This window comes from Panthera tigris, chromosome D3, assembly GCF_018350195.1.
Source record: "Panthera tigris isolate Pti1 chromosome D3, P.tigris_Pti1_mat1.1, whole genome shotgun sequence".
NCBI lineage: Eukaryota > Metazoa > Chordata > Mammalia > Carnivora > Felidae > Panthera > Panthera tigris.
In genome coordinates, this window is record NC_056671.1 from 63,234,452 (window position 1) to 63,248,768 (window position 14,317).

A 14,317-nucleotide genomic window follows, 5' to 3' on the forward strand; every position below is an offset into this window, starting at 1 on the left:
GTGGTGTTCCATGGAATTATTATCTCAAACTTTGTCTCCATCTTCCCTCAGTTTGTGTCCAGTAAAGGAAAAAAAACCACCAAGTATTTCTTTGCCTATTCTTTTTAAACATCTTTCTTCTGATTTTTTTTCATTTAGTATAAACTAGTTCCTCCTTCCATTAAGTGCACAGACAAGCTGTGTGGGCAGATGTACACAAAATGGATCCAGTGTGAACAGTGCAGAGGCACTAGCAAGTGGAGAAGTCACAACAAGAAGGGCACACTAGTGTGTGATGTTCACTGAACAAATGGTTTAGTATGCTTATGGTTTAGAATTCAAGGCATGGAAAGTTGGCATGAGAGAGGTGCGCAAGGACTGTGTTTAGATGGGATCTGGCATTGGAATTTACTCCACAGACTATCAGAACAATTGAGTACAAAGGATAAAATTATCATATGCATTTTGAGAAAAACCAAACAAAAAGCTCAAAAGCAGGGACCTACTAAGGGTGTTTGACACAGACTGGGAAGAATCTACCATAACCCCTATCCCACCTATACATGACCCTGCTTCCCTTCACTTCTATCACCCACTAATTTGGCTACTGTCTCCTAAGTGCCAACAGAGGACCATATGGGTATAGCCCTAGCTCTTACCAGTAACAGTGGGCTCTCAGGGGCCAGTCTCTGGTACATGTAGCTCACAGAGCTTTTTTAAAATAAAACTAAATCCTACTCATTGGCATTTAAATTAACTTATGGTCAATTTAGAACAGCTAGAGGTATGTACAAGGCCTACAAACTTAACTGCTACAGCAAAGAATTCACTGGTCAACAAAAGAACATGTTATTAAAGTGTACCGGTGAGTTCTTCCTCTGGCTATAGCCCACTAGGTAATTTTGAACAACCCTTCCACTGAAATAAACTAGTAGACCTTGAGGGACAGATCAAGATAGATAAAGTTCCTGATTATATTAAGTTGATGTGGGATTTTTTTAGTCTTTTTAGTTTTGTGCCAGAAGTAAATATGATAAGTCACAGTGCCAAAAAAAAAAAAAAAAAAAAAAAAAAAAAAAAAAAAAATCAAGAGTAATTTCTTAAAAAAAGAGATTTTAGATGGATAAAAAAGTTATTCATCTCAAGTTTTAAATAAATGTGTTTAGTATTTTTCAAGGACAGGAAAGATTAAAATTTTTAGCAAATAAGATGAAAATTTAAAAGCAGAATTACTAAAATTTAAAAACACAACAATTTAAATTAAGAACTCAGTGTGTTAGTTTAAATCAGATTAAGTGTAAGGGAAAGAGTAAACAAAAAGAGCATTCATAAGAAAATATCTAGAATGAAGTGCAGGGATATAAAATGATGGAAAATAACAGAAAAATATCCTAGCTGAAATATAAGATAAGGTGAAAAAGATTAACATAGCTCTAACTGGATATTAGAAGGGAAAGAATAATATAAAAGTCATATATGAAGAGGTAATGACTAAGCATATTACAAATCTGATTTAAAAAAAATAAGCCACAACTCAAAAAGCACAGATTTTAACAAGCACACACCCAGAGAGCAAGTAAGCAAGAGAGAGAAAGCCACATAGGTACCTCAAAGTAAACCTCTTTAAAATTATAGACAACAATGGGGTGCTTTGGTGCTTCAGTCTGTTAACCTTCAGACTCGTGATTTTGGCTCAGGTCATGATCTCATGTTTTGGGAAATGGAGCCCCACATCAGGCCAGGCTCTGCACAATACAGAGCCTGCTTGGAATTCTTTCGCTCTTTCACTCTCTCAAAATAAATAAACATTTAAAAATAAAATAAAATTATAGACAAGAAAAATCCTAAAATCATCAGGGGTGGCAACTGTGGTATAGGAGGTGTGGTGCAGAGTACCTTCAAAATAACAATTGGATGGGTATCTTATTTTCCAACACAAACAAAGGATACCAGAACAAATGGAATTCTATCTCCAAATTGTTTAAAGAAAATGACTACAAATCTGGACATACATGAACTGCCACCCAAAAATGTATATTCTTACCAAATATATATGGGACATTTACCAAAACTGACCACATGGCATGTTTAAAAATCAACACCACAAATTTGAAAGGACTAAAATTATAGAGTATATTTATTAAGCAGAAATTCATTAACAAAATACCTCATAATTCACCATATGCCCAGAAATTAAGAACTACACTTCTGAAAAACCCATGAGTAAAAGCAGAAATCACAATCAAGATTAGACAAATTTTGAACTTAATGATAAAATAGGACATAAGGGCTTCAGCTGAGGTCATGATCTCACCGTCCATCAGTTTGAATCCTGTATCAGGCTCTTTGCTGACAGCTCAGAGCCTGGAGCCTGCTTGGGATTCTGTGTCTCCCTCTCGCTCTCTTCCCCTCCCCCACTCTCAAAAATAAATAAACATTAAAAAAAATTTTTTTTAAATAAGACATAAGAATTTAGGGTATAGCTATATTAAAGTCTTCATTAGAGGTACAATTACAAACTTAAATGCATAAATCAGAAAAGAACAGATGAAAATCAATGAGCTAAGCATCCATTTCAAGCATTTGTAAACAGGGTAGTAAATTAAACTCCAAAAAATTAGGAAAAAGAAATAATCAAAACTAAAACCTGGCAATTATAAAATGGGACAATTTCAAGATAATCTAATAAGAATAGTGAGATAGATGTAAAGGATAATACATTAAGACGTGGGTTTACTCCAGAACTCTATGATATATTTCACAATTAAAAATGAATCAATAAGGGGCCCGTGGGTGGCTCAGTCAGTTAAGCGTCAGGCTTCAGCTCAGGTCATGATCTCACAGGTCCTGAGTTCAAGCCCTGGGTTGAGCTCTGTGCTGACAGCTCAGAACCTGGAGCTACTTCAGATTCTGTGCTCCCTCTCTCTCTGCCCCTCCCCCACTCGCACTCAATCTCTCTCTCGAATTAGAATAATAGAATTATTTAACTTAAAAACAGATCAATAGAATGTACTCAATCTGAACAAAGAGAATATAGACCAAAAGAAAAAATGGAATCATTTGCTGAAGCATTTCAGTAGAGAAGAGGTAGCCTTTTCAGTAAATGGTACTACAGCAATTAGATATCCAAAACAAACCAAAACAACAAAGCAAATAACAATAATAATATAATAATAATAATAAAACATTTTATACAAGCAATAATTCAAGATAGATCATGCTCTTAAATGTAAAACATAAAACTTCAAGAAAAGACATAGGTGAAAATCTTTGAGACCTAGGACTAAGTGGTATTCTTTGATTTGATACCAAAATTATGATTCTTTTAAGTAAAGAATGGACTTCAACAAAATTAAAATTTTTCCTGCAGAAGAATTTGTTAAAAGAACGAAAAAGCAAATTACAGACTGGGGGAAAATATTTGCAAATCGTATATCTGACAAAGGCCTTGAATCTTGAGTTTACAAAGAATTCCTCAATGCTTAATACTAAAAAAATAAATAAATAAAAATAAAAAATATAAAAAAAGGAATAACCCAATTATAAAATAGTCAAAGGACATGCACAGACATTTCACTGAAGAGGCTATACAGATGGCAAATAAACACATGAAAAGATGTCTAATATTATTAGTCATTGGAGAAATGCAAATTAAAACCATAATGGGATACCACTATACACCTAACAGAATGTCTAAAATGAAAAATAGTGATAATATCTAATGCTGGCAAGGGTGAGAATGTAAAGTAAGTACAGACACTCTGGAAAATATGTTGGTATCTCCTTTCAAAACTAAAAACAGATGCATCCTAAGACCCAGAAATTTCACTCTTGGGCCTTTATCCCAAGGAATTATAGACTTGAGTTCATGCAGGAATTTGTACATAAATGTTCATAGCAGCTTTATTTATAATAAATGAAAGCTGGAAACTACCCAAATGTCTTTAAAGGGTGAATGGATGAACAAACTGTAGTTATATCCAAACTGAATGTTATTCAGTAATAAAAAGGAACACATTATTGATAAACAAAACTTGGATGTACTTCAGGATATAGTGCTGAATGAAAACAGCCAATCTCAAAAGGATGCATAGTGGGTGATTTCCATGTGTAACAATCAAGAAATAAACCATGTGTGCAGAGATGGAGAATGGACTGGTGGACTGATGGTTGCTGGGGGTTAGAAATTGGGGTGGGTAGCGAATAGGTATGGCTGTAAAGGAGTAACATGAGGGAGTCTTAAGGTAATGGTACAACAGGGTATCTTGATTGTGGTGGTGGTTATACAGGCTACATAGGTGATAAAACTGCATATAATTATACAAATATACGCCCAGATGAGTGTGTTATAACTGGTGAAATTCAATATTCTCTATGGATTGAACAAATATCAAGTTCTTGGTTTTGATATTTTATAGTTATGTAAGAAAATAGTACTGGGGATGCTAAGAGAAAGGTGCACGGGTCTTTACACATTTGCTTGTAACCTCCTGTTCTGTATAATTTTCTCAAAACACATTTTTAAATATTTTTTACTTATTTTCGAGAGAGAGAGAGAGAGAGAGAGAGAGAGAGAGAGACAGAGCACGAGCAGGAGAAGGGCAGAGAGAGCGGGAGACACAGAATCTGAAGCAGGCTCCAGGCTCTGAGCTGTCAGCACAGAGCCCGATGTGGGGCTCAAGCTCACAAACTGCAAAATCATGACCTAAGCCGAATTCAGACATCTAACTGGCTGAGCCCCCACGTGCCCCTCTCAAAACAAATACAAAAGCAAGATGATTATGTAATTTCCCAAACATGTGTTTGAATGAAGGGTAAGAGTTCCCAGTGTGCAAACAGGAAGTGTTCCTCTTTCAGAATATCGGTTTCCTTTGCTACTGAAAAGTTCACTTCAGAAAACTTGCCTTTACTAAGACCTACGTTAGTATCTGATTTTCAGATTATTTTCATCAAAATGAAATCTAACGATGATTTTCACTTTTACAAAATATTCTTTACTTCTTTGCTTTATGTCCTTTCAGTTTACAAAAGGTTTTATAGGAACACTGTACTTTCAGATAACAAGGAAAACCTGTTTTTGTAATTCAACCTATAAATATCATTCTTTTGGATTTACAGGATCGTCTTGGTCTCTATGATACCTATACTTATAGCTGCACAAACATACTGAGAGTTTTTTGTTTCTGTTTGTTTTCAATACTACCAGAAGCCTGAGAACTAAAATTATCACAAATGTCAGAGTTTGGCTATACCAGGATACCTAGGAAAGGGCAAGGAGGGCAGAAATCTCAAATAGAATAATAAGAATTTTAAGACTTCACCTACTCAGTATTTCTTTTGAGGAAGTTAAGTGATTGGTCTGAAAATTTTTAAGAGATATGAACAACTTTGTATCTGGGATTTCATTTCAAAGCTCCAATCTGATTCCCCATAAAGCTTTTCTTTCCTCCTTTCCTTAAAAAGAAGCTTTTCTATATACTTCCACTGACTTGTCAATTTTACAAATGTGGCCAATGATCCATGAAAACCAAACAATTCACTGTAACACCATTTAAATAAGGAAGGGAAGCAAACAGTTATGTCACTTCAAACTGAGTAGACACAACCTCTGTTCCAATGAAACATGAAACTGCCAAATGGGAAGCCATTTAGTCACAGGTGTACAATATATGCAGTAAAATTTAGATTTTCTTATGACATATTTGAATGGAGAAGTGAATTTAATTTAGGATATTTTCATCACTGTTCTTTTTGTATCAGTTTTTAAAATTTTTATTTTTTATGTGTCTATGTACATACGTGCGTGTGTGAGAAAAAGAGCATGTGTGTTTTTCTTTCAGGTCTCCAATATCTCATTTAAGACTTTAAAAATGCTTATAGGGTCTAGATTCTCTCTTATGGAGTCTGAAGTATAAATGATCTCATGTCTTTCCATCTATATTCCTTCTAACCCTGTGGCTCTCTAGCTTACTGCAGAATCACCCCATTTGTTCAAATAGATTTCTGTGCCTTCTTCCTATTGTTTCTGATTTACGAGGATTAGGATAGAGGCTGAGAATTTGTGTTTCCTACAATGTTTCTAGGTGATACAGATTCATCCTCATTCAGGATGAGGCTGTCCATACATGGAAAAATTAACTTTTCTAAAATGGCAAAACATAATTTTAGGTCTTTCTCATTTATTGTCATTTTTTACTCAGTTTGACTTAGCTCATGATCTAACAGAAATTCCTAACATTGATTCCTCCAAAGCTTTGTTCAAAATTCAGTTACTTCAAGATGGCTACTCTGTTCCACATTTGAAAAGTAGGAAAACAATTTCAAAATACATTTTGCAAAATCTGTGCACTGAAGCCTATACACTGCAGTTAAAAAATTCACTGGGCCTTCTCCCAGTTTTAATCACCTTTCCTTTTGACACAATACCTAAATATTTGATTTGGTAGGGTCTAAATTGTGAAACCTGTTAGAATAACCCAAAGAATAAACAATCCAGGTGAGGGATAAGGATGGTAGTACCTCGTATTTATTAAGTCCCTAGTTTGTACCAAGGACTGTGCTAATCTAATGACATTATCTCGTCTACTACCTAAAAACCTGTGAAAATAATATTATCCCCATTCTACAGAAGCAGACACTGAGAGGGATTTTGTAGCACATGATACTGGTTAGAGATCAACGCTTGTGAAGGAAGGAGTAGGAAGCTGGATTGGATACAGGGAGAAGGTCAATGAAAATGCAAGCCCAACAGAGTCTTTGCCAAACCGGCATGGGGATCTGGAGCAAGATTTGCTTGACGCAGTGTCCCACTGGATTGCAATGGCTGGAAATTTTTGCCCACGCCTCATTGCAAGTGGGTATCCCTGGGAAGGGTAGGACCTCAGTCAAGGAGGCTTTGTTACTGAGGATGACCCTGAAGCATCTGACAGCTGAAGTGATCTACTGACTATGCCTCCTGTCTCTGTGCTGGGAGGAATATACTTTTTTGAAGGAGAATTTGGGTGTTCATCTTGAGTTTGCCACTCATGCGTCCAAGGACACACTGATTGTCTCAGTGAATATTCAAGCTCAGGACTACCTGGTTCTTTTGATGATATACTTTGTTATTTTCTAAAATGTATTTGCTAAATATAGGTCTTCACTTTGTCTTGAGGAGTCTCATCATGGACACCCACTGTGTTGTGTGACAATGCAGCAGTGCCCTCTGGTACCACTGAATGATGTAGCAGTTTGTCCATACATGAAAGGTCTCCAAACTTCACTGTAATTTTGTCACCTGTCATCCTGTCAGCGTGCTGCATGACTATGGAATTCATGAATAGTCCATTGCTTTTACCCAAGCTGCCATCATCCTTCATCCTGATGACTAAATCTCCTGATTGGTATTCCTGCTTCCATTCTTGCCCTCCTCCATCAACTAGATGGACAACGAAAACTCATTCGTGCCACACCTCTGCTCAAATATTTGAAAGAATTTTCTTCCCATGTGTGTATTTATGTATAAATATATAAATATAAATATATTTATAATTATAAATATTATAAATAAATATAAATAAATTCGCATATAATTTTACTCACGACACCATTTTTGTAGTGTGTAGTTGGTACATACATGCACAAATTGATCATTATCTGTCTCCCCTACTATAATTTCAGATTCTTCTTAAGTTTGAATTTGTCATGTTCACTCCAGAACAACCAGATTCTAAAAACGTGCCAGTTACCTATTGAGTAATTACTAAATATTTGGTAAATAAATTGGATTAAAAAATAGTTTCAGCAAAACTCCACCTCCAAATTCTAGTTTCAAAACTTACCCATCTAGATAAATTACATCAAATTCTAAGCTTTTTTTCCATTTTAATTGGAGTTAATATATTTGGATGTGTAATGAAATGAAATAGCCTATCAAGAAGATGCTATGGAAAGGATAAGTAAGGCTAGATAATTGTCAAATTTAAATGTGTATTCCCATTATATTGCATGAATTATCAAAACTCTTTTCCCACAAAAAAACCCTCATCATTTGGAAAAATGTGTTTGTATGAATTATCTAATATACTGATTAAAGATGAAGTATTACTCTTTTGCACTTTTAAAAACTCGAATGGCATTTGCAACTACTGCATTATAACATATCCAACATGCTCTGGTACATATTTATGCTTTGTGTTTGACCAAGTGTGTCTTCAAGGTAGGCCCTATCTATCAAATTATCCTGAGGATGCTTGATATACATGTGCCAGGCAGGCTGGTCTTCCCAACTTCTCCTCCTCAATACTCCATGCCTTGTGCACACTCACAGCCCTGGTTCACATTGCCTATTCTCTACACCTACTTTTGTTGTTCCTTCCCCGAAGGACTGTCATCATTCACCTGCTCCTTCCTACCTGGTCAGGATGCCACTCCATTCAGCATCTTCCTTCCTCAAAATGTTGCCAACATTGATTTTTCCTGGTTTTCAACAACAATTGCACTTATGCATGTGTCATATCATTCAACATTTAGTTCTGTTGTTTAATACAATGTTGTACATCACATGCATTGATCCTTTCAGAAGAGAAAGTCCTTGAGGACAGAGACTGGCTTACTCATTCCTTTACTGTGTCCCCAAACTGCCACCGCTCTGCCAAGGGAAGTACATGCTTGACAAAAACTCTAAATAGATGTTTTTCTTAACACAGAAATTTCTTGTCTTTACAGCTTTCATATGCCCCTCTCAATAAAGGAGTTGAACTATTTTCATTAGGTAGATAACTGAAGAATAAACAAAGGTATTTCATGTTTCCAGATCTGCATTCGAAGAGTTAGGCTGTGGAAAGCTGAGTTTCAAGACTTCAAGCCGAGTATTAAGCTGCAATTAGACTGTCAGCACTGAAAGGTTTGTCATGGTCTACCTTCAGGATAAAACAGTTTGTGGTCTACAACAGATGTAAAACTTTCCTAACCCAGCTTTCAGATCTTTGGGACTCACTCCATTTATAGCACCATTTTTACTCTGTAGAATTTTGCAAAAACAGAAAAAAGGCAGAAATTATTACTTTCCACTCCCCAGTGTGACAGCAGAAGACCCAATAGGGAGAAAGGCCATGCAAGCTCAGGGACCTATTGTAGCCTAGGACTTTAAAAAGGGCTTTAGAATAGTTTGGCTGGACTCAGGACAAGATGGTGCCCCTGATTAGAGAACAGTGCCTTTCAGTAGTTTTGAGCACCATTTCCTTGCCCTTAATTTTCCTCACATTCTTCCCATCTCTGGCTATTACTGCCTTGTCCAGCTCCTTGCCCTGGAGCTCCTCACTCCACCTCCAAAGAGCTATCGTTCTGCTCCTTCCTGCTCCAGTAAAATGCAATTGCTTATCTTCTATCCTCTCAGGAGCATGCTAAGATCCTGAAATGAATATGACCAATTTCATGAAAAACAATAATGGTTTGTAGGCCCAAATTATAAAATAGTGAGATTTCAAATCAGAGACACTGGACATGTTCTCACAGCCCTAACTAGCTATGTGACCTTGAGCAAGTCACTGAATGTATTGAAGTTTCAGATAACTCATAGGTAAATAGGTACCATAAAGGAGCCTACTTTGTGGCCTTATGGTAAAGATGAAATAAAATTATGTGTGCTAAGTGCCTGGCACAGAGTGTTGCAATACTAAATGCATCATCAGGATCAGTGTCAAAATGAATATTGTTCTCAGAGAAAATACTCAAAGTTAAACAGAGCGCTTCAATATATTTTCTTAAAGATGTCATTTATGATGAAGGACATCAGGCACCAAAACTTGTTTCTTTTTCTTGGTACAAAGGGACTTGGAATTCACAAAGATGGATTCAAAATGTAGCCACCCACTCTACCACACAAGCATGATAAGAAGCAGCTGTTATCATCAGCACTTCCCTTTCAACCGCTTTCTATGAGGAAGAAGAGCTGTCAAGTAAAAACCCTGCTTCTCTGCCTCCTAACACTGAACATAAGCACTAGCATGATTTCCTTCAGAAGCTTCCAGAGTTTAACATTATCACTCTAGGACTCTTCACAAAACTCCTTCGAGCTATAGATGATGCAGGTGTCAACATCTTTGTTTTGGGGGGAAAATGTGGAAAAAACCCAAAACTAAAATGGAGACCTATCCTTTAAAGACTGATGTAAGAAAAAGAGTACATGTGATCAGGGTTTTAGTCTTAAATTTGTCACTAACAGCAGTATTTTATTAAAATCAATTTCTATCAGTAAACTTACTTCTCAAATATCCTCATCCATCAACTGCTTGCCTTACAACTACACGGGACAGTTACAGGATTAAAATAAAGTGAGAATTGAAAGCATTTTGAAAAGGAAAAACCACTCTACAATTATAGGAACAATTATTTCTATCGCAAACACCACAGCCAGAAGCCAAATTTGCATATCAACACTTCATTATTGGAGACATTGGTACATGAGCAGTTTTAAAAAGATTGTAATTTGAGTTTTCATGGTTTTTGCACTTTCTATGACTATCTTGTTTACTTGCTTTTATCTAAAAGGGAAAGTATGTCAAATCTGCTAAATTACTCAGCTTAATATTATTTTTGTTATTTGTTTCAGTGATGTTTGTGATGCCTGTGAGTCACATCACTGCTAATCTGCAATTACCCAGGCTGAGACCGGGTATCTGTTGAACACCTTTGATCCTGGGAAAGCAGAAGCAGAGCCAGGATGGGGAGAGGAAAGCAAATGCCAGCCAGTGTTGGAATCATGGAGAGAAATCATTCTACAGACAATGTGATTAACTTTTGCCTGAAGATGTTTCCCTCATGTTCTCAAATGTACTAGCTTACAAGAGTCACTTGTAGCTCTCTTGACTGGCATTCAATTAAAGGTTTATGTTTCCTAGAAATTCTAAGAAGTACAGTTAAATGTGGTCATGTAATCACTGATGGTATATTTGCATCTCGGGGTGCTCCCACATGTCATTTCCCACAAGTCCTAAAGAAAATAAAAATTAAAAAAAAAAACCTAGAACCTCCCCACTCTTCAGAGGAGTATCTGAAGAGTTCACCACTAGACTTATACCTCTCTTTTTTTCTTTCCTTTTTGTCAAGTATCACAGAATAGATTCATATTTCATTGGTGAGATAAACTTGAATTCCTATCTCATAGAAATGTAACCATGTCATACTAAACACTACTTTGGGAAAAAAAAATAAAGCAATGCAGAAGAACAGGTACAGAGGAGACAAATATTATAGCTCCTAAAAAATAGCTGCCACTTTAAGATGCTTAGATTTTCAAGTCAGATATACGAAAAATGCCACTACAAAAATGTACTGCACGAAATCGTAGGAATTTTGTTTCTGTATTAAAGATAGATTTATAAGCATTGGCTCCATATGAGATATTTTCACTTGAGAAAACTTAAAAGTCATTTGATACAAAAATACAAATATATTTAACACTTAAAGTAGGAGTAAACTGTTTTAGTGAAGATTCTAGCCTTAGAATTTATGAGGTTACTTTAAGAAGAATAAAAATTATTAATTGGAAACACACAAACTATTAAAATCCAGCTCAAATTTAAGGGCAGTTTAAGTAAAGATAAAGTATCTAAAATTATAACTAAACCATTCAATTTAGGTAATTCAATTTACAAAAATTTGTTTTTCATGACTTAGTAATTTAACTTTATACAAAGTGAGTCATGACAATAGAATTGTGAGATGATTTGCCTGGCCCCTGAACTAGGTTTTGGTCATTTAATCTCTTTAGGAGTACTAAGGACAACTGAAGTATCATTACCCTGTAGAGATGAGGCCATCAGTTTGCCCATCAGGCCCTGAGAGTATCTGATCAGATAAGAATAAATTATAATGAACCACATGAAATCTGGTAAAGGATTGCAATATGTGGTTTCTGCTTTATCAGAAGCTAGCCATAGTTTCTGTATTGTCAGTTTTGTTTGTTTGGAGAAAGGAACTGAGGATCACAATGATACAGCAGGGGCAGCTTGAAGCAGATTTATGGTATATGGAAGGTGTTTCTTATTCAACCTGAAAAGTAGTAGCTTCTGACTCTGGAAGGTAGGAGGAGTCCTATTTTGATTACCCATCACTGCATGAAAAATTACTCTAAAATATGGTGGTTTAAACAACTCTATTTTATTTGCCTATGATTCTGTGGGTCAGAAACCCAGACCAGGCTCAGCTGAGAGTTGTCTCTCTTCCATATGGATTGACTAGGTTATCTTATAAAGTTATAGTCAGATGGTAGCTGGTTCTAGAACATGATAAGTAGCTTTGCCCACATATGTGGTGCCTTGGCAGGAACTGCGGTGAGGCTGGATGTTGCTTTGTTCACATGGATCTCTCTAATGATTACATTGGTCTTTACATGGTAGCTGGATCTCAAGAGCAAGCATTTTAAGTGGCAAAGGTAGAATCTGCAGAACTCTTATGACTCTACCTCTATAGGCACACAGCATCATCTCTACTATACTCTACTGCCCAAAACAAATCATAGGGCCAGCCCAAATCTAAGGAGTGGGAAAAACAGACAGGAGGATTCCATCATCCTGATGGAATAAAGATACTGCAAAGTAGCATGTGGGATGGGATATATTGTGGTGGCTAACACAATCCACCAGAGATTTTAAAAGATTTTTTTTTTTTTTTTTTTTTTAGAAAAGTCACATGCGTCATTTCTTTCTCATAATTCTCAGTATGAACCTTGGAAAGCAGGCATACTTGGTATTACGTACTCTCGGAGTTAAAAGCAAACTGAAAAAAAAATTTGGCACTCACCTGGCGGAACTGTTCTAGGTCAATTTTGTTACCCACCAGCACCAAGGGAATTTCATAGGTGTGGCGGACTTGAAAAATGAGCTCTTTAAACTTGGCAGCTTCCTGGAATGACTGGCGGTCAGTGACAGAGTAACAGATGATGAATCCCTCTCCACCTCGCATATACTGCTCCCGCATGGCTGTGAATTCTGCCTGTAGAAAAAGAACAAAATTGTTACAGAATTTAAGATAGTGAAGCCAACACATTAATAAAAGGTAAAAAGTAGATAAATTATGAGACCAAGTAATTTGGGTAGAAATTTTTAAAAGTTTATTTCTGGGGTTTGCATATAGAAAAGCAGTATGGGGTCTAAACATGAAATCTGAAAGCTTTAAAGTGTTCAGAGTGTTGATATTTAATCATAGAAATTTTGATTCAAGAGATCTTGGGGGGAGAGATTTTAAATAGCAGGTTAACTAATGAACTCTCAGGGATTATGCACATCCTTTTAATAGCTTTCTACTTAATGATCTCGTTTTAGGAAAGGGAATCTAATTTTGTGTACTCTGAACATTCAAACCTAGAGGAAATAATTTTCTCCTCAAAAAGATGAAAAGAAACATAAGTTTAACTTTGATTATCCTTGCGAATGGAGGAAGCTATTAGCACAGATAATCTAAGACCCAGTTTATGTGTTTGGGTTTTCTTAGATTTGTCTCCTGAGGGGCATCAACAAAGGGAACTTGTTGGCTGAGTCATGGGTCCCTTTCCAAGTTCTGTTCACTCTTACATCTTCTTCTTTTTCTGCAGGGAGAAATATACCACTGTCCTAACCTGGGAGACACTGCTGTATTCGTTTTTCATGTTGTAGCCCACCTGACCTACAATTTCCAGGCAACTCAAAATTCTGCACTTGGTCTGAGCTGCAATACAAAACATTCCTTTTAGTCTAAATATCTGTTTTCATTCACTGTTATTCTGCTGAAGCCATGGTTAAAATCACAAGGGCTAGTTAGATACATGCAATGGGAAGTATAAAAATTAGATCCTGGCTGTGGAACAAGCCATATTCAACAGTAAAAGAACACAAGAATATATTGTGACTCGGAATGTTTGTGAAATAAGTCCTCAAAGAAAGGAAGGATCCCATGATCTTGAACTGTATTTGAAGATTTTGCAGAGATGGGAATTCTTCACCCAGTGAACTATTTGTAAGAATTACTAAAATGCCTTTTTTAGAGTAATTGTTGAAATAAATGTTAATTTGATTTAACATGGCTTGACTTTTGAAGGGTAGGAGCATTTACATAGATCCAAAAACTTTGGGAAACTGAGGTGCTTATGAGTGTAGAGAGGGTAATAAAGTTAATAGGTCCTGAGTTAGTGGGTGAATCTTTTTGAATCAACATGGGTTGGGTACAAACAGTATCGCTGGGTTTAATCTATCATTAAAGTTTTAAGAACTTCACTGGTGGCCACTACAAATTAGTTTAAGACAGCAATTTATAAAGTCGGGATATAGAATTTTACTTTATCTCTGCTTTTATATACTAGTTAAATTTTCTTATATTCAAA

The 14,317-nt window shown here is 36.1% G+C and overlaps 1 protein-coding gene across 2 annotated transcripts in view; it reads right to left on the reverse strand.

Moving 5' to 3' along the window:
* RIT2 (Ras like without CAAX 2) overlaps positions 1–14,317 on the reverse strand; it is a 378,415-nt gene that overhangs the window by 176,291 nt on the left and 187,807 nt on the right. For both annotated transcript variants that reach the window (XM_007081804.3, XM_015537413.2), the window contains exon 4: positions 12,763–12,954. In XM_007081804.3, coding sequence (XP_007081866.1) covers positions 12,763–12,954 — 192 coding nt within the window. The remainder of the gene's footprint in view (positions 1–12,762; positions 12,955–14,317) is intronic.